Source organism: Colletotrichum karsti (assembly GCF_011947395.1).
Source record: "Colletotrichum karsti strain CkLH20 chromosome Unknown Scaffold32, whole genome shotgun sequence".
Taxonomy (NCBI): domain Eukaryota; kingdom Fungi; phylum Ascomycota; class Sordariomycetes; order Glomerellales; family Glomerellaceae; genus Colletotrichum; species Colletotrichum karsti.
The window spans coordinates 300836-326357 of NW_024065932.1; the positions used below are offsets into that span (position 1 = coordinate 300836).

Consider the following 25522-nt stretch of genomic DNA (forward strand, 5'->3'; position numbering starts at 1 on the left):
CTTTTCCTGTTCCTCCTGCTTTGAGCCAAGATGCTGATCGTGGCTATTTTCGGCTTTCAAATCGTTCAATCGTATGGGTATCTTCGTAAAAACATGTCGGTCGTTCGGGAGGCTCGAGAGCCTTTCACTCGTGGATGGTAATCGGGGGCAAAGGCATGCGCGCAAAACGAAGAGGTATATTGAAAGCGGCCTCCAACGGGGGCGATGCTTGAAGTGGTGGCATCTTCCGACCCGTGATCTCCGGGTATTTTTTCTCGAGATGGCAACAAGAAACGAACATGAGGATCGGACAGCGAGCGTAGGACACCGTCCAGCGTTCAGTTAGTCTTCTGCTTGGGGGGCGACTTGAGTTTCCGCGAGATTGAGAGCACGGCGACGCCAGCGACCATCAAAGCCTCAACACTCAAAAGACCGATCCAGATAGCGTTGAGAATCCGCTCCTCGTAACCGGTGTCAAGGTACATGGACATTTTGTTGTAGAGCATAGGGTAGGCGCCAGAAACGAAGAGAAAGGCTTCGAGGACGTAGAACGTGTACCAGAAAGGACTGTGGGCGCATGAAGAAACACAGATTAGCGGAGGTTCTCCCAATCTTATAGAAAAGGGTGTTTTCTTTTTGGGGTTCCATTTCCCATGAAATAAATTGGCATGTCATCAAACAGAGTGTGCCTTTGCTAAAATAAGGAGAGACAGAATAGCGGGGACAGCGACACCCTGTCGCATGGAAGATCCATGGTGGGGAGCTGGAGGCTTGCTCGCCTCTGCGCACGGGACTTGAGCGCGTGGGATTGATAGACAAAAGAATGCAATGCAATGCGAGGCGAGGCGCAGATTGAAACGGCGGCGGCGGAAGGTAGAGCGGGATGGGCGATTTGAGTTCAGACGGTGTTCAGACGCCTGGAACAAGCCGATAGGCGAGACATGATTGCATGACGGAGAGACGACATGATACGGACGAAGCAGTATGAAATGTAGATTGAGACACAAGACGGATAAGAAAGGAAGAGGGAGTGAGGGAGAGGTAGAGACAGAGAGCAAACTCACCGAGACTCGTTAGTCAAGCGCACCCACTGAATTCTCGTGTGGTCTGGTTCGCCGTACTGTGAAACCTGAACAGCGATGACAAGACCGAGAACGATAAAGGACCAGAGGAACATCATGCGGCCAAAGAGGGAGACGTGGGTATTAAAGTCCCAGAGGGTTTCGACGATGGAAGCCATTTTTGCGAATTCAGGCTGCGATAGTGGATGGGCGGGTAGCGAAGATGGAGGTCGAGACAGTAGCGGTGGCGGGCTTGAAGGATTGCAGAGAGCGGACTGGACACGTCGACGAGAAATCTGGAGCTGACGGCGCGTGAGGTGCAGTAGATTGCAGCGTAGGGTGGAAATCGTGGTGTTGGATGCGGATACCTTGAGGTACGGATAGACGCAGGTGAGGTGGCGGTGTGAACGGACTGGACTGAAGATTGACCTTGTGCCGTTTGTTGATAGGTGCCCGTAGGTAGTGCGTGGTGCGTGGTGCGTGGTGCCCTGGCTGGGTGGTCGAGGACTCGAGGTGGTTTGGTTTGTGACTGCAAGGGCGAAAAGAGACGAGGCAGGGAGAAGAGGAGAATCAGCCGGGGTGGATGATGAAAGAGACGAACTGATGGGGGTGGGCTGCTGGGCTGTGACGGCGACAATGTGACGAGCTGGAGGTGTGAATGGGGGCGGGAGGCGTTGACTAGCGGTAGCGGGGGTTTTGGCGGAGGTTTAGCTGAGCTGAACTATTATCGTCAAGGTCACAAAGACCTCCTTCCTCTGTGTCTTGAATGTTTCGTGTTTGGCGGTTTGGTTTGGTGCCGTCAATGCCGTGTTCCGTTATGGTTAATTGGCAATTATGCAACGCCGTGTCTCTTGCTGCAGGTAGATTCGCTTTTGTCTCGGAGCCACGAGGATAAACGAGGATAAATTGTTAAGCAACACTGAAGAAGAAGAGGGTTGCAGTGATAAGGCGAGGAAATGCAAGGGACGGAGGATGAAAAGTGGAAAGTGGCCGCCCGCAATTAAGACGCAACCGCAAGTTCCCTCAATCAATGTCTCCAGAAAATAAATACCTTGATGAAAATAATAAACAGCGGCCCACGGTTTTTTTTATGTTAACCGCCGGGGCCATGTCGCTTGTCTTATCGAAAGCTCCACGTGCCCTTATCGCCGGCTTCAAATTGGGTGGCGCCGCCTTTACCGGTTGGCGGCCCTTGCGACCCGCGGGGCTAACTGAGAGGGGTCTGGCCAGGCACTGAGCAGGGAGCTTAGGTACCTACCTACCTACCTACCTACCTGGGCTTACCTAAGGCACCTACTTAGGTAAGGTCACTGCTGCGCCGTTGGGACCACTCCACAGTCGGTGGTCCAGGCCGGAAGGCACCAAGGAGGGGTACGCTCTTTCCTCAGACCTGGTGATTGGGAAAGGGAAGGAATTGCCGCGATGAAAGAGGAAAACGTCTTTTGCGGGTGTTCCTGCGGCCGTCACCTGAATACGCATGTCCCTATTGAGTAATCCAAAGCCGATCACCAACAATTATCTCGTCCCTTCTTGTCCCCTTCATTTCTTCGTCGCAACAGTCGCATCCCAGCAGCCTTGTCGACTCTGAGCAGGGGCCATCACCTTGGCCAGGCACTCGAAGGCTTATGCTCTTGCCCACGCACAGGTTGCTTGACTCTTCATGCTCCGACTGCGTCGCTTGTTTGCCGGAGAAACCAAATCATGATCATCAGCAAATCCCACGGTCCAGCCCTTCGAAAGGATCACATGGGGGCCATCGCCACCGAGCTGCGAACACCGCCGTCCTCAAATCCGCTTCTCCGGCTTGGAGAGTGGATGGATCGGTCCCGGGCCGCGCCGGGCCTGACTCGGACTCTGAGCTGTCTTGCTTCGCAATCAACTGTCTATGGATACTGAAGTTCTTTTTTCACGAAGCCTTCAAGGCACCAGCCATGCAATGCATTTCTTGGTAGTAACACACCTCAACCGCTTAGCTCAGCTACTAACAAGTCCTGCGAGATGACACAATGCGCGACGCCAACATCAAAGCCTCATCTGTTGCGCAAGCACCAAGTCGATCCCGAGCTTCAATCTTTGGAATTGAACACGCATATTGTCGATCTAGAATCTGCCGTCCCGCACCCGCCAGTCACCCATGATCGCAAGTCGTCCCACCCAGGGGCCCTCCAATTCCGCCTCGAAGATAATTCAAATCAAAACCAGCACTCGATCGTCGCTGAGCCAGCCCATACGGCTGTCATCGTCGCATCGTACGTAAACACTGTGAACCAACACGCTCAGCTCCCGGTTTGCGCTTACTGCGCCGCCCAGGGCCCCCGATCTATGCTCATTTCCGCCCCAAAAGCTGCCGCAATCCGTCATCCTGGGTTGCATCTGCTCCCTGCACCTGCATACACGCAGCCCTGAAGCCGTGTCACCCAGAGCGGGCCGCCGCTCTTGACACGGTGTGTTGGTTGTTGTTCACCCAACATCACAGCCCCCAACATCGTTTCAACCATGTTTTCCAGCGCTTAGCAAGGCAGAAGTGGGCCATCCCGGCCGAATGAGCTGATTGCGCCCGTCCTCAGAGATGGTTGTCGACATGCTACAAAAAGACTTCCAGCCGCCCGTCGCCCGTCGCGTCGGGGGCGAAGCGCGCCGCCGTGCAGAAGAGCCGCCGAAGTTATCCTCTCTTCTTTTGGAAAGACATCACACATCAGATGGAAGAGCCCCGACACATTTGCGCATGAGTTCGAGGGGCAAGGATCATGGATTCGCTCGACAACACTGAGCAGCGATTGCTGCAAGACGACAGGCCCAAGGTCTATTCGATTCCCCGAAAACCCGTCGCACACAGAGCTTCTTTCGATCCCACTCCATTGTCGGCCTTCGCCGAGTCCACCCATGGTATTTCGATTGAGTCGCACGCGAGACCACCGACTAGGGAATATGGGTTTGCAGACGAAGAGCAGTTCACGGTCGTGCGGCCGGCTCCTCAACCTCCCCGACCACAACCACAACCACAACGACGTGAACGAGAACGACGGCAACCACGACAGCAACCAGATCGGCAATCCATTCCGCAACCAAATCAGCAACCGAACCGAGAACAAGACCACCAACAGAGTCAGACCCAACCTGAACCTGAAGTTGAAGTCAGATATGACTCGCCAACAAGGACCAGAAGCCGTCCGACGAGTGTTAGTGCCGGAAGCGACAGCGAGAAGGGCGCTGAACAGCCGAATGTGATTTGGAAGCCCCGATGGCTACAATCCTTCGTCCTTGGAACCTTCGCCGTTTTCTTCCTGCTCATGGTGGCGGCACTCATCCTTATGCTGAGATATTCGAACATTCATACTGGCCTCGTTGAGACTCACGCCAATACGGCTTACTTGTGGCGCATTGGTCCGACGGCTGGTGAGTCCCAACCAAAATTTCTCCCAAATCCAAGGCGCATCAAATGACTAACCGTTGACCCAAGTCCTGACACTCTTGACGATATTTTGGGCCCGAGTCAATCTTCAAGCCATGCGATACATGCCTTGGATCGCTCTGCGCCAGAAGCAGCCGTTTGGGAAAGACGGATTCGGTTTGGACTACACATCGATGTGGTCTGGTGTGGTCCTGATTCAGTCGCTTCAGAACAAGCACTACCTGGTGTTCCTGACTACCGTGGTGTCGGTCATTCTTAAGCTTCAGATCATCATGGCGCCTGGTCTGTACAGCCTCGTCGCCACCGGCATCCCGAAAAACACGACCGTCGAGGTCTTCGACTCTTTCAACGTCAACTACCTGGCTGGCAACACACTAGAGACTGGCGCCTATTACGATGCTCGAGCAGTGCACGACTTGGATATGTTCTATCCGTTCGGCGTCAGTAAGCTCGCTGCGTACCAAACCTTTCGCCAGACAGGTGGTCCTACCAGAGGATCTTCCAGTAATCCAGTGACCGCCCTCGTGGATGGGTTCTTTTCCGACATTCAGTGCCTCAAGCTGCAAACCCACTCGGTTACGGACACGCGATACGGCGAGGATGAAAACGGTGATGTGGTAACCACTGTAGACGTCAACCTACAGTTCGAGGGTTGCCAGGAGGTCATACCGATCACCAACTACGATGTGCCCCAGCCAAGCATTCACAGCGCCCACTCTTGGGAAATTTTTGGGACTGTCAACGAGACTCTTGCGCCGCAACGACCCTGCCCGAACCTCCCTCAACAGAATCCGCAGTTCTTGTACTGGGTCGGGCGGTTTGAGAGATCGGCTACGAACTCCTCTCGGATGTACATCGAGGAAGGTGCCGCAGTGCTCTGCGCTCCGACGGCTTGGTTGTCAAAGGTCAAGGTGGTCGACGATGGCATCAACCCGCAGGTGACCGTCATGCCAGGTGAAGAAAAGACTCCGGTAGCTGTCAACACGTGGAAACTCTTGAACAACACGATCCCACCTTCGTATGGTGGCAATTTCGTTTCTGGTACCAACGAATCGAACACACAAGGGCCGGTGAAAGCAGACCAAATGTTTTGGGGTCAAAACCCCGACCTGGCGGACACCAGCTTATTCACCACCGATGGCTTGTACGATTCCGTCAAGAACCTGACAGAAAGCTTGGGGCCATTCCTTGGGCACTATTTCGTTCGACGAAAGGATAACGCCGATGCGCCTGGTGCTACTTCACGGGACACTGACAAGCTGGTGGTCAATTACTGGATTTGCGTGATCATGACTGCGCTATTTGGCGTCAACACGTTCATCGCGTTCTTCGTTGTTGTGCGGTACAGGCGGCGTACTGCAGTTTGGCACCAAGACCCGGCCAGCGTTCTCGGTAACATGATTGTCTTCCGTGATCATCCGGGGTTGGTCGAGAGTGTCCTTGACTCGTCCATCGTTGATATTTCATCGGCATGGAGCCGTTCCAATTTCAACCCTACGGTCCTAAAAGCTTGGGCGCGGATATCATGCGGACTATTTACGGCTTGTCTGGCCGCTGGTCTCGTGTATACCCTCCGTCGATCGGAATCGTCCGACGGATTTGTCGACGTCAACGATGAGGAAAACTGGCATCTCCTTTGGACATCTTTGCCGGCCCTTGTCGGGCTAGGAGTGTACTGCTATGTCAGCTCTTGCGATTGGGCTTATCGGGCTCTCGCGACCGTCTTCTCTCTGTCGACTAGACCGTGCGGCACCAAAGAGATTCACGATTCACTGTTGGATATGCTGGGGGTCAACGCTTTTGGTCATTCCATCCGCCGGAAGATCTGGGCCGTCTCATTTGCCCAGTTGCTCGCCATCATGTGCGGATTCTTGACCACCGTTATTACCATACTTTTCAGCGTCGAGACTGTGCCGGAACAATCAATGCGGCGGCTTTCCCAACAGACGTGGTTCGGCACTCAGTCTGGCGGAGGCGGCGATACTACGCAGTACTCTGTCACCCGGACAACACTAGGAAACCTTGCACAGCAGTATGAAGCCAACATCACGTATCCGCAAAACACCTACGACAGTCTGGTCTTTCCGGCGCTCGGGGGTTTCGAAGACATCGATCATGCAGCGAACAAGTCTCTGAGGTTCACAATAGCAGCTGCGCAACCCCAGGCTAGCTGTTCGAAACTGCCAGACGACCAATACAGCGTCAGCATTCAAGAAGCAAAGTTGAATTCGAAGAAAATCTATGAGGCGACCTTCTATGAGCCGTTCACTTGTAGCGACACCAAACAAACACGAACCAACATGACGAGAACATTCAAATCTACCGCCTCCGCTTCTATTGTTGGAGAAGCATACTTCGGGGGTGTTTTGGGATCTCCTGAAAACTTTCGAGATACCATTGGGCCTTGCAATCTTCGGTCGCAGGCCAACTTCGAAGACAAAGAGTTCTTCCCGACGAGGACGAAGACGTATATTTGGGGGAAACTGTCGGTGGCCCAGAAAGGCTTCGAATATTTATCGGTTTGGAAGTGCAACTATACCATCGCGAAGGTCGACACCGAGGTCAATATGATCAATGTGGATGGAGACTTCGTCGTGGACGTGGAGAATCCACCAAAGCCCGACTCCGCCACCTTGGGTGTCTGGGACCCTGCCATCAACCTGCCCCGGGAATCAGGGCAAACCCCCGTCGGCTTGATTCAGGATCCCTATCCAGACGTTGAAATCCAAGACTCGTGGGCTGGCGAAATGGACAACGAGTTCAAGGCGTTGTTGACTGCGACGGATCGCCCGATCCCTTTGAGTGCCCTTGGCTCTTCAACATGGGATGAGAGGATACTACATCAACTGACCTCCAAGTACGAGTTCCTCCAAGCACAACTGCTGAATGTCGAGGGCCGTTTGGGGTTATACCAGGACTCGATCTCCACTAAAGCCCCTGGGTCTCTGCCAGCTGTTGACGCGGAAGTCACCGACAAGGGTCGGCGTCGCCTCAAGCAGAACGTAGTGGTCACCTACATCGTCGTCGCGATCCTGCTGGCGGTTTCAATCATCAACCTGCTTACGGTGATCGTCGGATCACGAAGCCATGTCCTCTCCATGAACACGCGCGGTCTTGCGCCGAAGGGGTTCAACAGCATCGAGAGCATGGTTGGGCTCCTTCGCGGCTCCAACGCCGTGGAACACTTGCCCGCCGGCACGGAGCTGCTCTCGGAACCGGAGCTCTACGGGCAAATGTCTAATCTCAACTTCCAGCTTGGGTGGTTCCAGAGACGGGACGGGATGCGTATTTATACTGTTGGCGTTTTGGGGGATGACGGCTTCGAATTCAAGTTTTCTAAGCAGGCTTTCAATTCTGGTCTTGAAAGGGTGCGACAGGCCACATATGATACCTTTGCTTCTGCGTATGGGGGGAAGAAGGCTTAGTTCTAAGATACCTAGTTCATCAAATCTAATGTTCACTTGAAAACTGCGGATTCGGTACTGTACTGCGATGAATTCCTATGGCTCTATGGTGTGACTCTCTGACCTGTATCTCCAGCGACCCAAGCTGAAGCGTATATCCATGCGCTCTTAGACAAAGACGACCTTCTCCAACCGTACCGTGCAGAGAACGAGAGAAACCTTCCATCAATAGTAGGAAGCCGCGCCGTTGCCCAGGCTCTGGAGGGCCTTGGCGACATGGTCGATCCACTTGTCAATGGAGTACGCCTCGGACTCGACCTCGGCGACGGTGGAAGAGAGCTCGCCCAGGGCGGGCAGCGAGTCGCGGAGGGCGGCGAGGGAGGCGCGGCAGGTGTCGTGGGTCTCGCGGGCGCGCTGGGTCCTGGCCAGCATGGCTTGGGAGAACATGCGGGCGATGGTGAGGTTCGTGATGACGTCCTCCAGGTGGGAGCGGGGGATGATGATGTAGTTGGTTTGCGGGAAGTTGGTCGGGTAGTCGGGGGCCCAGGCGGGGATGGCGCGACGGTTGAGGCCGGAGGGCACGTTGACGGAGGCGATGAAGTTGTTGAGGCTCGTCATGGCGGCGGGGAGGGAGGGGAGAGTGGTGTCAGTGTGCTCGTTGGCGATGGGAGACTGGGTGTCGGAGGTCTCGCTGGCCGAGGAGCTCGAGGGGCTGCTGATCGGAGTGAGAGTCTCCACCAACTCCAACTGCTCGTCCTCGTTCTCGGGGCGGTTGGCAATGTTGTGGTTGGTTGTGGCAGACTGGTTGTTGCCAGACGCGGGGACGTTCCGGGGGGTGATCGAATCGGAGGAGTGACCCTTGAGGCGATCGTGCCACTCCCACTCCTTCATGCCCAGAAGCTGTTCGACCAGGCCCTTGTTGGGGTTGTACGTCTTACGAGCGCCGCCGTCGGAGGGGAGGCCGTCGAAAGTGATGTCGGGGGTCGGGGCCATGGGCGCGGTGATGCGGAAGCCGGTGGAGTTCATTCTCTTGATGATGCCCTCGGCGGAGTCGTCGAAGTCGGACGCCTCGAGGTGCTTGAGCAGGTCCATCTCGTCGGTGCTGACGGGGGCCGACTGGATGTTCTGAGAGATGAAATCATTGAACGCCTGCTGCTGGGTGGGAAGGGCGAAGTTGGGGACCGGGCGGAGGGGAGCCATCTTGGGAGGGGCCTTGTGGAAGTTCAAGGTGTTCTCGCCGGCGGGGCGCTTGGAGAACTTGTTGATGGCGCGCTCGGCGATGGGGATGTCGGACTCGATGGTCGCGGGGGTCTGGGGGACGGGGGACTCGGAGGTGTGGCCGAGGTCACGAGGGGCCCGCTCGACGATGGCACGGATGCTGTTGTGGTGTCAGATTTTGTCCTCGAGAAGAGCAAGAGGAAGGCTTTCCGATGAGAACTTACTTCTTCAGGGGGTTGTTGACGATCTTCTGGCGCTTCGAGGCCTCCTCGGACGAGTCGCGCTGCGAGGACGCAGGGTAAGCTCGCTTGTCGACCATCTTGACTGATTTCTTCTGCGAGTTGAAGTGGAAGCCAGGAGAATCTCCGCGAAGTTTGAAATTCCTCGAGGTACAACGCGATGTCGATGGAGGATATCCTGCGATGCTTTGCCGGATGCCAGTTGCTTTGTGAAGGGATGGGGGAACTGACTCGAAGCAAGAAGCGAGTTGTGGTTGGGAAGAAACTTCAAGGCCTCGCGGTGATTGTCAACAATGAAATACTTTCTTGAAGAAGGGGGACGTGTGTGTCGTGAGCCGTATCACCCGACCTTGACCTCACGACTGAGCAGGGCTGAGGAGGGTTCACGATCTTGGGAGGAGAGTCACATGGAGCTGGGAGTGTACGGGAATCATGTCTATTGTGGTTTCTAATAACCGGCTTGAGGACCTGTTCCTTGGGTATCTCTTGAGATGCCGGTGGGTATTCAACACAATGAGTCTTACATGACTATGAGAAATGCAATTGTTCCTCCTTGCTTGGTTTTAGTTATGTTGGAAATATAAGTAGCTAAAGTCATCATATATGATGCTTTGAAAGATTGGGGGACACCCCTATTTAATCCTTCATCTGAATTTCCTCCCCTACCCCCCTTTGTCTGCGTTCTGGCGCATATCCCCGTTGTCAGCCTTGCTGCCATCGTTGCCGTCGTCACTTGAGTATTCAGCTTCCCCAGCCTGAAGAGTTCCCATTTCATTTGAATTACATTTTTGCAGCATCGATCACAGATTCTAGCCTGGTTCTTTCTGGTTTTCCCACATGTGGCCATCAGATTGTCAAGACGCTCGCAGGTAACGCCAAAGCCGTTGAGTTCGAGTTCGTAGATGAGCGGCGGCGAGGGCCGATGCGGTTCATAGGAGCAAGAGAAAAGCGAATGATTCACTGATCGTTCTCCCGAGCCGTAAGGTTCTTAATTTGAAAGTCAGAAGAGAAAGCAACGAGTGAGATCAGCAAGAACTAACCCTCTGAACTGTGTTGGCAGATGAGAACCATTTTCTTCCGTCGCAGATGGACAGGAAACAAGGCCACACCTAGGGCCGTCGGTTACCATTCTAAGCCCGGGGCTCGTAGTTGCCTTCTTCGGACTCCCCAGTTCCCTCCTCGGCGGTACTGCCGTCTGCATCGTTGGCAGCAGGCAGATCAATATTGCCCGTCTCATTAGAGTGGCATAAAATGAAGTTAAAAATGGGTATGCTCATCAGAAAAGGCTTTGTTCACTTGCCCTGATGTGTGGGTGCTATCAAGAGCATATATTCCATTGGAAGCTCCATCATCATCTTCCAGGTATCTCTTAGCCACAAGATGCAAGTGTTTTGATCTTTGCAAAGGCCGTCTGAATATCTCTGATGTTGCGCGCACCCATTGGGTCGACAATGGACTTGGTGAGAGCCTCTTGTGTGTTGGTATACACGGGTGGGTGTATTGGTCCTGGGGTCTGTAAATGCATTATTGAGGAATGGGGCAATCCGGAAAGAAATACGCAACGCTTAGTATTTGAGAAGAATGGGGTGATAGTGAAAGGATGGTACTTTGATTATTATAAAAAGAGCCCGTGGGAAAAGGTGAGAAATCCGTTCAGAGTGCTGGTCATTTGCCAAATCCGATGTATAACTCGGAAATTTCCAAACGAAAAACTTAAATTGATGCTAGTCCGACATTTCTACTTCTTGAGTGACGGATTTCTGTCTGCCAAAATTCCAGTTCTGCCGAGGTTTCACAGTGTTGTCCCGGAGTTTGTGCCCCACACAAGCCGGACCGGAACTTACATTTGGGTCCACATTTCCCCGGAGCAACTTCACGACGGAGCCCTTTGCGGACAGCTCCCCAGAATCTGAAGGCATTGGTGAACCCAATTGGGAACTCTGGGGCTGCAAACGCTTTGCTAAATGTATTGTCGGGTGGAAACTACTTTTAGATGCGGAAGAAGAAAAAGACTAGTGATAAAAAGCCTGACAGAAGACATATTGGTCTTGATGAAAGCTCCGCTCTTACCTCACTTGAAAAAAACGAAAACAAAAGCCTAGCTTGCTGTTCGAGCAATTCGCCTTGTCTCCTCCTTCCCTTGTCTACCTACAACCGAACCTTCCTTTCTTTCTGCACACAAACACACATACCAGGCTGCCTAAGCCTAACAAAGCAAGATCACCATCACCAACGAAATGCCGTCAGGCTGAGCAAAAACACTACAACCAGAGACGCAAAATAAACAACAAACCACCACATTTTTCAATCCATTCCAAAACAACGATCCTGATCATCATAGATCCTGATCAGCACTACGGCTTCATCACGTCGCTTCCAACAAATCGAGTGACCTTGTTGCTTCGGTCTCATCTTCGCGTTCTTCATTCTCTCTATCGCCTGGCCGTTGACGTCTGCGGTTGTCAACAGGAAGTATTATACCTGTTTTCGGCACTGGCATCGGCACTGAACTCTTCACTCCACGGGTATTGCGCTGGAGATCTTCTCTTATTCGAACCAGGCTAACAATCCGATTCAGAATCGTTCAGCAGCATGACGAACCTCATCCAATTACCCCCGGAGGTCCTGCTCCAAATCGCGACATCCTGTCGATCTAGAATGCCAGCAAGGACAAGGCTTGATCGACCAACACCTTCCGACAAGGTGCTTAGAGATGATATTCGAGCCGAAACCATTCCGATTCTTTACCTGAGTCTGACGTGCAAGCGCCTTGCTCAACTTCTGGCCCCAGAGCTAGCTCGTTTTGTAGCGATCAATTCGGGACCGAGGGTGTATTCTTTTCTACGGCTACTTTGGGCACGACCAGGAATTGCTGATCATGTGCAACAACTATACCTTCACTTACCCCCGGCCGACAATGACGTTCCTTCCTTTGGACACGAGCAGATGCAATTTCTTCAATCATGGGCCAAGTCTATGAACATTGATGTCGACGATGCGGTTTTGGAATGCCCGGATGGCTGGCATGAGGCGGGGTTTGGAGGATGGTTGCCCGTAGTGCGCCACGACGAGACATGTCTTGCTGCAGCTACCGCCATGCTCCTTCACCGTCTCAATCAACTGCGAGAGGTAACGCTATCACTGAGCAACAAAACCCTCGCAGACATACCAGGATTCCTAGGGTATGGCCTTGGTGGCGTCTGCCAAAGAGCTGAGCACGCACAACAGCCCGGCGACATTCTCCCGAATTTGAAATCAGTTGCCCTCAAACTCAAGCTCAGTTTCGGGGTCGGAAGCGGAGTTTGGTTCAGTAACTCCATGTTACTCTGTCTCGCAAGCTTGTCAACAAGCCTTACCGAAATTCAGGTTGTGGACGGCCACTTCTACGATCTGAATAATGACGTCTACGGTTTGGGTGCAACTTTCCTGAATCTAAACAATCTCATTCTCCGGAACGTCAGCATCACAAGCAAGTGTCTTGGGGAGTTCCTCAGTTCTTTCCCCAACCTTTCGAGCTTCACACTACAGTCGAGCATCATTAGCCATCCCTTGGGGCTTGCTCGGGTTGAAACGCCGCGTGGCGTTGTTCATGGATTGAAACGCCATTACGAGGGCCTTCGGAAACTCTGCCTTGAGCTCGATCCGATGGCAGATGAAGCGTGTCCGAATGATGAATGTATCACCACGTTGAAGGATTTCGTCAATTTGGAAGACCTGCAGATCGACGCATGGAGTATTGACCACGATGCCGATGACATCGACGACTCTGGGTCGGACAACGGCAATGAGTTCGGCGGCGACGATGGCCAACAGACCGCCAAAGTCCCGGCTCTACGGGCTTTGCCCGCTTCCCTGAAGCGGTTGTGCATCAAGGGAGCAGACTCGGGCACCATCGAACAGAGCATAAATTGGTTGATGATGAATCTCAAAGACAGCCTGCCTAACCTAGAGGAGCTAGAGATTTCTGGAGCCATCAGTGTAACCTCGCAGGCCAGCGCAGCCATGGAGAAACTTGGGATCAAGTTTAGATACTGCTGGGTAGACACGGTAGACACTGGATGGTGAAGAACGCGAAGAGAAGGCTGTGATACACGTTTGTGTATGTCTATCTCGGATATCCAAGGGCCTGAACAGGCGATTCAGGGTAACATTACCTCTGGTCGGCCCCGTGTAATGTGATAACGCGGGCCACGATACGTTGCGGACAAGAGTGGTCAAGCGGTCACCCTCAACCTCAGCAACATGGTTACCAACGGAGCTTGCTCGGAAGAGGTGACGGTTGGGGAAGGCTAGGAGTTTGTATTAAGAGGCTAGCTAGTGAATGAAAGCCGAGCACTGCCAACGTGGAGGGTGTGCTTGCCGTTATCGCGTAGTTGATTGTCGTGACGTGATGTTCAGTCACAAGTCGAAGAACGACGGCATGTTCCACAGCCGTACTTGAAGGAAAGCAAATTGCTGTCACTGACACTTCCAAATCAAATCTGCCATCCCCCAATCCAACGTTGCACCTAAGCCGTCCCTTCGGCAGTGATAATCCACAGCATGACGTCTACCCAAGCCAAGCGCGGTGCCTTCTTCATGTGGCCTTATCGCAGCCCTTACGCCTCGTCCTCAGGGCTCTGACCGGGGTGGTCCTTCTTGTAGTGCTGTGAAAGCCGTCAGAAAATCAGTTTGCCAAACTTGCAGTAGGTAAAAAAGCGTGGAGGGGTTTACTGACGCGGAGCAGACTGCTGCGGTTCTCGTAGGAACGGCTGTAGCCGGAGACCTCGCAGCGGTGGATGGTGGTGGTCTCGATGCCGTTCTTCTTGAGGTACTTTCCGGCGATCGAGTTGGCCATCTTCATGACGTCGTCCTTGCTCTTGCCGCTGGCGGTCTGGGCCTGGTTGAGGGCGTTGGTGACGGCGGTCTCGAGTTTGGAGGGCATTCTGGAGGGGAGTTTGTTAGCACGCGTTGAGGGAGGATAGCTGGGGGGAAATTACTTGTCGGATCTTGTGATGATAGTTTTGGTTGAGCTGAAGAGGTGGTTTCTTTCTTTTGATGAGGAGAGGAAGTTGGTTGATGTCTGGCTTTGGGAGGTGAGGAGCAGAGTTTTACGTTGGAGCAACTCGAGGTCAAAAATTTCTAGAAGTTTGGTCTCGGAGACAGCAGGAGCAGAGAAATCTAGGTGCCTGAGATGGCTGGTTGGTTCCCGAAAAAATACGTAGGGGATGTGTCACTCGAGAAACGGCTGGACGAAGGTAAGGCATCAATGTTTAGAATGAAGTCAGTAGAAAGATTCATCGATCTGGTGTTCAAAGGACGGAAAATCGCTGAGTTCTCAATTGTATTGGGCGTTTATGGGAGGTGCTAGAAAGACCTTTGATCCCTCCTTCCCACCTTCCCTTCTCCCTACTCGTCACCGTTTCTTAAATCTCCTACTCCTCGCCCTCGTCCTCGGGGTATTGGTTGTCGAGGGATTCCGAAGAGGAAGGGGGCGGCAGGTCTGGGTGGAAATCCGCGTGATGCTATATCATGTTAGTGCCTGACACGAGAGGTAGAGGTCGGGAAATTGGACTTACGCGATACCGGCTCCGAGCATACGCGTAAGGGGCACCGCAGTATCTGCAGACGTAAGGCTTGTCCGCGGGAGTCAGGGCAGGTCTCTTGGTGGGAGTGCTGCGTGTGGTGGGCGTGTGGGTATTGACCGCGGCGCCTCGCTTCGTAGGAGTGGCGTTGAAATAGTTGCCGTTGTCGTTCTTCGGGGCCTTCATGGGAGTGCCCTGCTGAGAGAGAGCAACACCGCCCTCATCGTCCTCGTCGTCCTCGCCCTCGACCTCCTCAGCCTTCTGGGTGGCCTGAGGCTCGGCCTCATAGCTCATAACTCTTCGATTCTCTTCATGGGCTCTCTGAGTGCCAATGTCGGCGAGAACCTGGCGCGTCACATAGTCGACATTGTCCCAGTCCAGATCATTGGCGCGCTCGATGTTGAGAAGCGCGTCACGGATGTCCTTGTTGAGTTGAGATCCCATTGTGAATGGTTTCTCTTCACCTTGTGAGTTTTGGTGGGTGAGTTGAAAGGAAGAAAGAAACCTCTGAGCTGGCTGTTGAAGTTGATTAAATACTTAAGTGAAGACGACAGTGTGGGGCACCAACTTTAGATAGAAGAAATAGGAAAGAGCAATGAGGTAGCAGATGAAAAGTCTGCGGGTTGTTACTTCCTCTTTGGTAAGACGACTTTTATTATGAGTTTACTACCATGAAGAGATTTTTCGTTTGAGCAACAATCATGAGATGATGAAGGAACATCTGGACTGGATTCATGAGATTTACGGAATGAAAATACACAAATGAGCTCAATATGGTTTGATGCTCAAAATGGCAGGAAGTAGTACGGTTGTTTTGCAAGCAATCAAGTGAGAGAACCAAATGTCAGATTTGAAGACTGGTCCCGGGGTAAATGCCCTGGACTCTCGGATTTCCTTTATATCTGGGATAGATAGCTATCCATCGTCTTCCCAGCTCTAGCTAGGACTCATCTTCACCCATCAACTGAGTTGTCTTAACCAGAGGTCATCTCATATCTCCTTACTGCTCATCGTCGGTGTCGAGGGGTGTGTCGACATCCTTGTGGTTGGCGCCATAGTGCTACGTGGTTGTTAGTAATGCCCTAAGGGTTCTGGTACAAAGTGAAACCTACACGTTTGCGACTGGACTTTGCCTTGTAGGCACGGGTACAGCCCGGAACCTTGCACTTCCAGGGATATTCGTCGACGTTCGAAGTATTGGCAGCCTCATGGTCTCCGCCCTCATTGCCAATATCCATGGGCTCAGTTGCTGACTCAGGCTCAATTCCGGCAGCTCTCTCAGCAGTGATGGCTTGGAGCACACTCCGTGTAATGGAGTCGATGTTGTCCCAGTCCTGGAAGCTCTCGCTCTCGATCCGCAGGAGCTCTGCCTTTATGAGGTTGAAAAGGTTGGTTGACATTGTGCTTGAGACGCGCTGTTAGCTTTGGCATGGAGGCGCGAGAATCTGATGCATACCTGGCTCTTTGTATTGTTCTTGTCTTGTGAGCTGACTCTCTGTGAGTTGTGAGTCTGTTTGTTGTAGAAGAAAGAAAGAAAAGCACAGCTGGGAGGAGGCTAAAGAGCTTTAAGTAGGGCCCAAGAATACAGTAAAGGCAGGAGCAGAGATTGAGAACCAGATGAGATGAAAACTCACTCCTTCTTTTTCTCTGAAAAGCCCAAGCACGACTATGAGATCTCTTGAGTAAGTGCCGGAACATTCGAGGGTAGAAGGTAGGGGCCCGGGGCTTTCCACGATCACTCCCTTTGGGAATAATCTGGGTGCTTTCCATGTACGCCAATCATGGATTCTCCAAGACAAAGTATGACCTACCACTAGAGACCTCCCAAATACATCTCCAGGTCATCACCTCTATTGCAAGAACCATTGCACAACACCAGAAGCTATCCAGAGGACATCCGAGTCAACCGCAGATATGTCGTTGAGCAAGCCTACAACGCCATGGTGTTTCATAGACAAGTACCACCCCCCCATATTATCTCCCAAAGTCCGAGGTTAGAAATCGCTGACACTTGAAAGTCAGCAACCTTCACACGTGTATCAGACCTTCTTTTTCGAACTGGCGATGTCCATCTTGCACTCGGAAACAAGCGCAGACGACTACCTCGAACGGCGTCCCATTCTATATGATGTTTCGAACAACCACATACGCCGCGACCTTTGCAACGCCATCAAGCAATGTGTCCAGTTTGCTGAGAGCGTCGACTTCAAATGCTGCCGTGGTTGCAGCCTCAGTCACTTCCGTGGGTTCTCGGTGCGATCCTTCGAAGATGCCCTCGAAGCTGCGTGCCGCAGGAAGCGGGAGCAAAAGGATCGGGAGGAGCAGCGTCGGTTGCTTGATGTTGAAGCTGCCGCCGCGGACCGCAGGAAGCGCGAGCAAGACACTCAAGAGGCTGAGGAGCGTCGGTTGCGTGATATTGTAGCCGCCGCCATGGACCGCTGGAAGCGCGAGGAAGAGACTCAAGAGGCTGAGCAGCGTCAGTTGCATGATATTGAAGCTGCCGCCGCGGACCACAGGAAGCGCGAGCAAGAGACTCAAGAGGCTGAGCAGCGTCGGTTGCTTGATATTGAAGCTGCCGCCGCGGACCGCAGGAAGCGGGAGGAAGAAGCCGAGGCAGATGAGCCGCGGTTGCTGGCTTTGTTCTCGGATCTGATGGAATTTCTGATCGAGCGCGTTGTGAAGGACGTCATTGAGCCCCGTCATGCAGCCGCTGCCCAGATACAGGGCAACAAGTCTGACGCCGAGAACGTCGACGGAGAGGAGCATCATGAGAAGCCGATGCCAAACAACTTGGAGGAATGGATAGAAAAGGTTAAGAAAGGTACCGATGATGGGGGTTCGGGCTGATTCAGGTCCAGCAACGTCTGGTTCAAAAGCGATAGACGAAGGGGTTGAGGAAGTCTCGTAGTAAGATATCCATTCTATGAAGCAGTGTCTCGGTAACTTGACCCTGAATCCAGAGGTGACTCGCAAAGATGTGCCAATCTCCATCGTATCTCTCAGCTCATCAACCCAAGATATGCAAACTCCAGTATCCCAAATCCACCACTGGTTCGCAACGCCATCCCATCTCCAAACATACAGTAGCAGGCCTCTTTCATCCAAGTGTTGCAGTGCTCGTTCCCAAGGTTCCGAGATCAAAGCGAAGAGGGCTGGCCGTGGACTATGTTCAAGTGCTAAAGCGTGGTTAGACAGTATCTCCGTAAGGAGTCCCTTCTCGGAGTACTCACCCGACTCAGGAATCCCGCAATTTTGTATGTCTTCGAGCACAAATGACAGCGCAGGCCATTGGACTGATCATGGGTAGTCTTCTCCCCGGCGTGCCATCCGTACTCTCCGTTGCCGTCGTACTGGAAGTATTCGACGCAATCGGAACGAACAGGTTCTTCAGCAACGAAGTTTCCAGGCGATGGAGCACCGTAGGCGTTCGCGTTGTTGACGAGGGGCTGGAAGTTGGCCAAGTCATTGGCCATACCGTCGGCGACGTTGACGGGGAAGTTCTCGAGGCCTTGGTCGCCAAAGTCGTAGCCGGTGCTGTTCTCGTCGCGGGGGCGACCATTGGCGACGTCGATGACCAGATTGTCGAAGCTGGCTTCGTTCAAATCCTCCATGAAGCCAATTTCTTGATTGCCAGCACCCAGAATAGGGTTCTCGAGGGCGTGGTTCTGCGGGTGCGCTTGTGGCATAGTAACGCTCGCGTTGCCGAAGAGGGGAGCGCCAGGCGTGGGGATGCCTCCCATCTGAGCAATGGTGCCATTCTGGGCACCGTTGTCGAGGTCGAACAAGAAAGATCGCGTGGATGTGAAAACTCCCGGCGGATGGTTGACGGGAACGCCGCGGACGAAGCCGTTGCCGGAGTCGGTCTGGGTGTGGTAGCCGTGGTAGATGACGGCGTACTCGGACTGGGGCATGGCCTGAGGATCCTGAGCAGCAGCCATCTGGGCGCTTTTGAGGCGTAGGTTCATCATGAGAGCTTCGTTGGCGAGGAAGACATCGTTCAAGGACTCGCCGCTGGCGATGGCGAGGGCTTGGAGGCTGCGGAAGATAGCATCCTGGGTGGTGGGTTTGTCCGCGACTTCCATCTGGCAAAGCATTGTTCAGTTCAGCCTTATGATCAAAGAAGGCAACATACCTTTGTTGATTGTCAAATAAGGATGGATAAAAAAAAGGAAGAGCGAGAGCAACAGTAAAAGAAGAGAGAGCAGAACAGAAAGGCCAAAGAAATGGAAGACAATGCGGAAAAGAATGGCCTTCCTTTCAAGTTGTAATGTGATAGCAAGATATCTCAATCTTGGAAAATCATGATTTGGCCATGAGTGAATGTAAACAGAGCTTCTCACACGACCTGAGATTTCATCGTCATGGCGATGAGAGAGGTTGGCCTCAGCCGTGTGGCAGACACCGTCACTGGGCAGGAGAAGAAGGGCTTTTTGCAAACCACCCACCAAAGACCTACCGTCGAGGATATTATTGTCTCTGTCAACAACAGGCATTATTTTTCTTGCAGCATCAGTCCTTTTTTTTCTTGTTGTTCAGCCCATCTCGAGGTTTTTCAACGCGTCGCCTTTGACCTCTGCACTCGCAAATTTCTTTCTCATCCGGAGCAGTCGATTTGGAGGCCCATTGTAACAAGAATACAGAAAACCCTTCTTCGATCTCCGGCTCTCAAGTGCCTCGACTTTCGCAATGGCGTCGACCAAAAAAGGAGGACGCCTCTCTGATACCGCCAAACCAGCAACCAAGAAAAACCCGAACGCGGCTTCCATAACACCCCCCAAGGCAACTACCTCGGCCGCACTTACTGGCATCAAACTTGCTCCTGGCACACCTCTACCTCACGGCCAAGCAACTCCACGCGGCAGTATGAAATTTGCTTTGCCCGCCGCGTCGAAGGCAACAGCTCCTTCATCCGGTCGCAAGAACAGAAATACGGTCTCACCCGCGAGCAGCAAGACGACCAGCTCCACCGATTCGGACCAGAGCCAGGACGAGACGGAAGAAGACGAGAGCCAGGACGAGATCGACGACAACGAGACTGAAGAAGACGAGACGGAAGAAGAAGATGAGAGCGAGAGCGAGATGAGCGACGAGACGGAAGACACTCCTCAGACACCCGTCCCGGCCCGCAAGGGCAATCTGAAGAGAAAGCGCTCCGCCGTCGCGAGCACTGACAAGAAGAAGGCAATCACTCCCTCCACTGTCGCGACCGATTGCACAAACACCGACCCCTTCTTCGATGGCGACACGCCCGAATTGAACGATAGCACGATTCCCTTCAGCCTCAAGAGACGCCACAAGAGCTCGACCCCGCCGGGCTCTCCCACTCCATCCGACAGCGACACGCCGTCGACCCCGACTAAGTCTCCGTCGAAGCGCCGTCGCACCGAGCCTGCTCGTCCCAGACTTCCCAGCCATGCCGAGACGGTGGAGAAGGTGAAGAGTCTCTCCGCAGAGTTGAAGGCGGTGATGAAGGAGCGCAAACGCCTCGAGGCTGAGTATTTGCTCTTGGTCGACGAGAACAATGCAACGCCGGAAATGCTCGACGCGGCTGTCGAGACCTGCAGAGCCCGCCTTCAGACAGCCGTCACTTACGGCAAGTCCAGCGTCCAGGAGTCGCTTGGCGATTCTGGCATCTTCATGCCTGTCTACCCCGACCCGTACCACGCATCCAATCACGCGTACTTCGATCCTCCCACGATGGTGCCGTACACGTCCGAAGAGCTTCAGCCTATGAAAGACGCCCTGAGCAAGGCCTACTACAAGAGAGAGTGTTGGTACGGAGACACAAGATATCTCTTCCGGCACATGACGGCTCTTAGAGAGGAGGTGATGCCCAGAATTTGGAACGATCTCCAGAAAGCGAGGGCGGAGGAGGCCGCAGCTCGTCAGCGGGAGGGTAACCGAAGCATGACTGCCACGCCGGGTGCGAGGCCCAAGGAAGTTATGTTGTCGGGCGGAAGGCCACTGCACAAGCCTTCTCCTTCTATGGCCAGGATTCGGCAGGCGCTCGGACAGACTCCCGGAGCATCTCCCGGAGCGTCCTCCGTTGCCTCTTCGGCGACCTTGCAGGATATGTCGCCGGGTACGAGCCCCTTTGGAACACCTACTCGTGGACACCTTGGTAGCCCCACGTTGCCGTCGTCGCCACCGATCCCGTGGTCTCCGATGAAAAGAGCCGGAGCTTTCACCCTTGGCAGCAGCCCTCTTAAGCTTTCATATGAGGTATAAAGCATCTGGACGACTTTACGACAATGGATACAACCTTCCAGAATACTCTTCTTTGTCTTCGAAGGGTATTTGCTAAGTTGCCTCTGGTTCAGCGTGAAAAAGTAAGGCTTTCTCTTGTCTCAGGCGCAAGCCATTGTTCTAACAGCAAAGCAAGCAGCTTTCACGAACACAAGAGGTCACTTCTACCGATGTATTAGTACAAACAACACGAAACAAAATGTCATTTGCTTTTCTTGCAGTTTTCTTGTAAGTCAATTTGCTCCCAAGTTTTCTCACCCAGAAAGCAACATAACACTGACCAACTCCAATCAAGCAGGTTTCCTCCTAGCGTGCCATCAGATGAAGTCAAATGACACGACCGCGGATACCGGAGCCGAGCCGGAAAACACCACTATTCCCTCTCGATGATCTTCCGCCAATGCACACGCGAGACCGGGCTGCCCCGATGGCACCCTGCGACTGCATGTCCCTTACCCCACACTCCATCCCCCAGATGTGCGCGAACGACGGCAGCTTTTACTGTACCATTCCGCCGGACTTGGAAGTTCCAGGCACAAGCATTGGATCGCCTGCGCGGAGGTTTATGGGATGACAGCGGAGGATGGGCGGGTAATAAGCTTCACGTATGGATGGATATGACAGGTCGCGGGGAATACTTTGGCTGCTTCGGAGGATACCTACTCCCTCCTGGACGCCGTGGGATCCGCGCTTGGCTTGCAACCTCTCCTCATAGCTTTCCTGCATCTTGTATTAGTCACTCAAGCCGAACAGCCGTAATGATGGTATTGTCCATGAAGACCTGGCCCAACCATTTGATCCCGTGCCGCCACAACCCGAGATGAGGTCCAGATCCCTGAGTCGCACACCGTCTCGGCGACGTTTAACCCCGAATTGCAACACAGACCTCCCCGCTATCACACAGCACACCTCGTGGTCCGGCAATCTAACTCTAAAGATGGAACGAACCGACGTGCGGGGGCCTCGTCGAACGACGTCGACGGTAGTCATCATCAACCGCCCAACGACGCCACATCGGTACCGGACCCAGACGACCGAACACTGACTGCCCCGAAGTGGATGAACCGCCGTTTCGACCACCGACGGCGCCGTCATATCACATTCGAAGCAAGCTGCGAGCTCTCTCTCTCTCACCTTGATGGTGTTCCTGGATTAAGGTCACGGGCAGCCACACGCCCGGTCCGCTCATCCCCGTTTGTAATGTCACTCCAACTTACGAGGTCCCGCATCCCGAGTCAGCGCCCCTGCCGTGCAGAGCTTCCAGAAGGCGAAGCAATTCATAAGGAGAGCTCTTCCTCTTGGGCTTGGTGGCTGCGAGCCGAGTGAGTGAGCTCCAGTCCGTCTCGATTCCCCCAGGCTACGGCTCCTCAGTCAAGATGCATCTCAACCTCGCCGCCCTGGCCTTGTGCCTGGCCACCGTGGCCGCCGACACCACGACCATCATCGACGCCAAGTCCGACCGCGGTACCTGGGAGGGATGGGGCACCTCTCTGGCGTGGTGGGCGCGCAAGTTCGGCAACCGCGACGACCTCGCCGACGTCTTCTTCACCACCAAGTCGACGACCTGGTCGGGCACCAGCCTTCCCGGTCTCGGCTTCAACATCGTCCGCCACAACGCCGGGGCGTGCAGCTGGAACAGCATCAACGGCGAGAGCATGGTCGTCTCGCCCAAGATGATGCTCTCGCGGCAGATCGAGGGCCACTGGGTCGACTGGAACAGCGCGGACCCGGCGTCGTCGAGCTGGAAGTGGGACGTCGACGCGAACCAGCGCGGCATGATGCAGAAGGCCAAGTCGCGCGGCGCGAACCGGTTCGAGCTCTTCTCCAACTCGCCCATGTGGTGGATGTGCAAGAACCACAACCCGTCCGGCTCCGCCGACGGCAGCGAGAACATCCAGAGCTGGAACCTCGGCCAGCACGCCGTGTACATGGCGAACATTGCAAAGTACGCAAAGGACAACTGGGGCATCATCTTCGAGTCGGTCGAGCCGTTCAACGAGCCGATCGCCAACTGGTGGAAGGCGGACGGCACGCAGGAGGGCTGCCACATCGACGTGCCGACGCAGGCGACCATCATCAACGCGCTGCGCACCGAGCTGAACAGCCGCGGCCTGCAGAGCATGACCATCGCGGCGTCGGACGAGTCGTACTACGACCAGGCCGTGAGCACCTTCAACGGCCTCGGTACCGCGCTGAACAACGTCGCGAGGATCAACGTCCACGGATACCAGTACGCCAACGGCGCACGCGACAAGTTGTTTGCGCTTGCCTCGGGCAAGAGCAAGAAATTGTGGAACAGCGAGTACGGCGAAAACGACGCGACGGGCGAGAGGCTCGTGTCCAACATGCTCCTCGACTTCCGGTGGCTGAGGCCGACGGGCTGGGTGTACTGGCAGGTGCTCGACGGCGGCGGCTGGGGCGTGATTGACGCCGACAACGAGGCGGGCACGCTGGGCGCGGCGAACCAGAAGTACTTCGCGTTTGCGCAGTTCACGCGCCACATCCGCGAGGGCATGAAGATCTTGGACGGTGGTTCGGACAACGTGGTCGCGGCGTACGACGCGAAGAACTCCAAGCTGGTCATCGTCGCGGTGAACTGGGGCGCGGCGCAGTACCTCAACTTCGATCTGAGCAAGTTCACCCAGGCGTCGACGAACGGGGCCAAGGTGACGAGGTGGAGGACGCAGATTGGCAGCGGCGACCGGTATGTGCAGGCTTCGGACACGACGATGAGCGGGACCAAGTTCTGGTCGTGGTTTGAGACGAAGATGGTGCAGACTTTTGAGGTTGAGAACGTCAAGTTGTAGGGATTGGGGTATCTGGTTAATGTTGATTAGTCAATTGATGATGTCTTGGGCCCAACGCGATGTTTGATTGCCCAGGGTGCCGCTAAGGCGTGGCTAAAAACAAAAGACGGTGGTGTGAGTGAAGTGAGTAAAGTAAGTGTCTTCATCCAGCCGGAATGTTCTTCGTTCGTTCGTTTCCAAAAGCTGTTCGGCCCAAAAAGCAAAAGAAATATTCCGAAACCGAGAATCGAACTCGGGGCTATGCCTAACCTCTCACAAGATGAGAGGGCATCATGTTGGCCACTACACCATATCGGATTAACTGTTGATGCAAGGATGCACCGGTGGAGTTGCCTAAGTCGGAGAGCGACGGCTGGCTGGATTTTGTTAGGAGGAAGGATGGGCTTTCAAAGTTTGCCTGCCACTTGCTTGCATGGAAGAAATGCACAGCACTATGGTCTACCATCTCACGCAAGGCAATGTTCTACAATCCCGCCTATTAATCATGATACGGACACCAAACGGGGCACCGCATTCTTGAATCAGCCTGAGCCGCCGAACAATGCTCTGAACAAGCAAATATGGTGCGTTGTTCGAGACTTCGCCGCAAACTGACAACCACGCGGTCCACAGCTCAAACTCAAAAGCCAGGGTAGTCTTCAGCAGACATGACCCTCTGTTGCCACATGTCTGCCCTAACTTTCGACGCTGGCGGTCTTCATGGTCGGGGCCTCCCAGCTGAAGAAGACATTGTCAATACTCAATGGGCGCACGAGTCATTCTCCACCTGCCCGACTCGGCAAGCTTCCAGGCGACTTTGAGGGATTAATTGGGTGTAGACGGCGGGAGGGCCATGCTCTGTGGCGGGCAGCTGTACCTGAAGTACCGCTGGTACCCTGAAAATCCTCAGACGCTGGCGGCCATATTGTCGTCCTGTCGCTCCTAGCACCGATAGCTGTTGTCACGCTCATTTCTCAGTGCAACAAACACTCTCGTTGCTCGGGTTTGCCTCCCCTTGAAAGCCAAGTACAAAAATTGAACTGAAGCCCCCGAGAGCAAAAGAGAAATTGTGATGCGTCGACGGGGAGTCGAACCCCGGTCCCCAGCTCACTGAAACAATTCCGAATGGAAGGCTGGGATGATAACCGCTACACTATCGACGCGGTATGCTGTAGAACGTGGAGGATCAGCTGGTGAGATCGAGACGGCTGTAGGGTGCCTATGAGGGGTCAACCCCACCCAAACGACACGATGTGGGGGAACTTCGATAGCCGGGATTGAGACCGCATTTCTCGACGTACCATTGTCATTAAAGTCAGGTAAGAGGTTTCTGGCTTGATAAGCATGTACGGTTGATTGTTATAATTGCCGACGAGCTCAAAGTAAGAAACGGCAAGATAGGTGCGCGTCTACCCAAGACTCGGCATTCGAAGAAGGTGTCCGGGTCGAGTCGCGCCTGCCTACCTAGGCAAAGGAGTGTACCTTAGGGAGGTGTACGAAGTACTCCTTACTTTTTTTTTTCTCTCTTTGCCTTGCCGTTCCGATTTTAAACATCGGAAAATCTCTGTTGCCGCTTGGGGGGGGGGGGGGGGGGGGGGGGGGGGGGGGGGGGG

General features: G+C 54.0%; 11 protein-coding genes across 11 annotated transcripts; 5 read left to right on the forward strand and 6 right to left on the reverse strand.

Moving 5' to 3' along the window:
• Positions 1-317: 317 nt before the first annotated feature.
• Positions 318-1219, reverse strand: CkaCkLH20_09159 (uncharacterized protein; the record flags this gene model as incomplete). Its single annotated transcript, XM_038891874.1, has 2 exons — positions 318-546; positions 1044-1219. The coding sequence occupies 2 exons, from the start codon at positions 1217-1219 to the stop codon at positions 318-320; spliced, it is 405 nt and encodes a 134-aa protein (XP_038742807.1).
• A 2749-nt stretch (positions 1220-3968) lies between these two features.
• CkaCkLH20_09160 (uncharacterized protein) lies at positions 3969-7877 on the forward strand (the record flags this gene model as incomplete). Its single annotated transcript, XM_038891875.1, has 3 exons — positions 3969-4174; positions 4225-4436; positions 4501-7877. The coding sequence occupies 3 exons, from the start codon at positions 3969-3971 to the stop codon at positions 7875-7877; spliced, it is 3795 nt and encodes a 1264-aa protein (XP_038742808.1).
• A 204-nt stretch (positions 7878-8081) lies between these two features.
• On the reverse strand, positions 8082-9393 carry CkaCkLH20_09161 (uncharacterized protein; the record flags this gene model as incomplete). The annotated part of the gene is made up of 2 exons (XM_038891876.1): positions 8082-9234; positions 9299-9393. The coding sequence occupies 2 exons, from the start codon at positions 9391-9393 to the stop codon at positions 8082-8084; spliced, it is 1248 nt and encodes a 415-aa protein (XP_038742809.1).
• A 3016-nt stretch (positions 9394-12409) lies between these two features.
• Positions 12410-13378, forward strand: CkaCkLH20_09162 (uncharacterized protein; the record flags this gene model as incomplete). The annotated part of the gene is made up of 1 exon (XM_038891877.1): positions 12410-13378. One exon carries the CDS (start codon positions 12410-12412, stop codon positions 13376-13378), a length of 969 nt encoding a protein of 322 aa, XP_038742810.1.
• A 533-nt stretch (positions 13379-13911) lies between these two features.
• CkaCkLH20_09163 (uncharacterized protein) lies at positions 13912-14237 on the reverse strand (the record flags this gene model as incomplete). The annotated part of the gene is made up of 2 exons (XM_038891878.1): positions 13912-13959; positions 14031-14237. 2 exons carry the CDS (start codon positions 14235-14237, stop codon positions 13912-13914), a joined length of 255 nt encoding a protein of 84 aa, XP_038742811.1.
• A 490-nt stretch (positions 14238-14727) lies between these two features.
• Positions 14728-15321, reverse strand: CkaCkLH20_09164 (uncharacterized protein; the record flags this gene model as incomplete). The annotated part of the gene is made up of 2 exons (XM_038891879.1): positions 14728-14817; positions 14872-15321. 2 exons carry the CDS (start codon positions 15319-15321, stop codon positions 14728-14730), a joined length of 540 nt encoding a protein of 179 aa, XP_038742812.1.
• Positions 15322-15877: 556 nt separating this feature from the next.
• CkaCkLH20_09165 (uncharacterized protein) lies at positions 15878-16277 on the reverse strand (the record flags this gene model as incomplete). The annotated part of the gene is made up of 2 exons (XM_038891880.1): positions 15878-15937; positions 15990-16277. 2 exons carry the CDS (start codon positions 16275-16277, stop codon positions 15878-15880), a joined length of 348 nt encoding a protein of 115 aa, XP_038742813.1.
• A 664-nt stretch (positions 16278-16941) lies between these two features.
• On the forward strand, positions 16942-17724 carry CkaCkLH20_09166 (uncharacterized protein; the record flags this gene model as incomplete). Its single annotated transcript, XM_038891881.1, has 1 exon — positions 16942-17724. One exon carries the CDS (start codon positions 16942-16944, stop codon positions 17722-17724), a length of 783 nt encoding a protein of 260 aa, XP_038742814.1.
• A 290-nt stretch (positions 17725-18014) lies between these two features.
• CkaCkLH20_09167 (uncharacterized protein) lies at positions 18015-18959 on the reverse strand (the record flags this gene model as incomplete). Its single annotated transcript, XM_038891882.1, has 2 exons — positions 18015-18053; positions 18108-18959. The coding sequence occupies 2 exons, from the start codon at positions 18957-18959 to the stop codon at positions 18015-18017; spliced, it is 891 nt and encodes a 296-aa protein (XP_038742815.1).
• Positions 18960-19563: 604 nt separating this feature from the next.
• CkaCkLH20_09168 (uncharacterized protein) lies at positions 19564-21105 on the forward strand (the record flags this gene model as incomplete). Its single annotated transcript, XM_038891883.1, has 1 exon — positions 19564-21105. The coding sequence occupies one exon, from the start codon at positions 19564-19566 to the stop codon at positions 21103-21105; it is 1542 nt and encodes a 513-aa protein (XP_038742816.1).
• Positions 21106-22499: 1394 nt separating this feature from the next.
• Positions 22500-23930, forward strand: CkaCkLH20_09169 (endo-beta-1, 6-galactanase; the record flags this gene model as incomplete). The annotated part of the gene is made up of 1 exon (XM_038891884.1): positions 22500-23930. The coding sequence occupies one exon, from the start codon at positions 22500-22502 to the stop codon at positions 23928-23930; it is 1431 nt and encodes a 476-aa protein (XP_038742817.1).
• Between the last annotated feature and the right edge of the window lie 1592 nt (positions 23931-25522).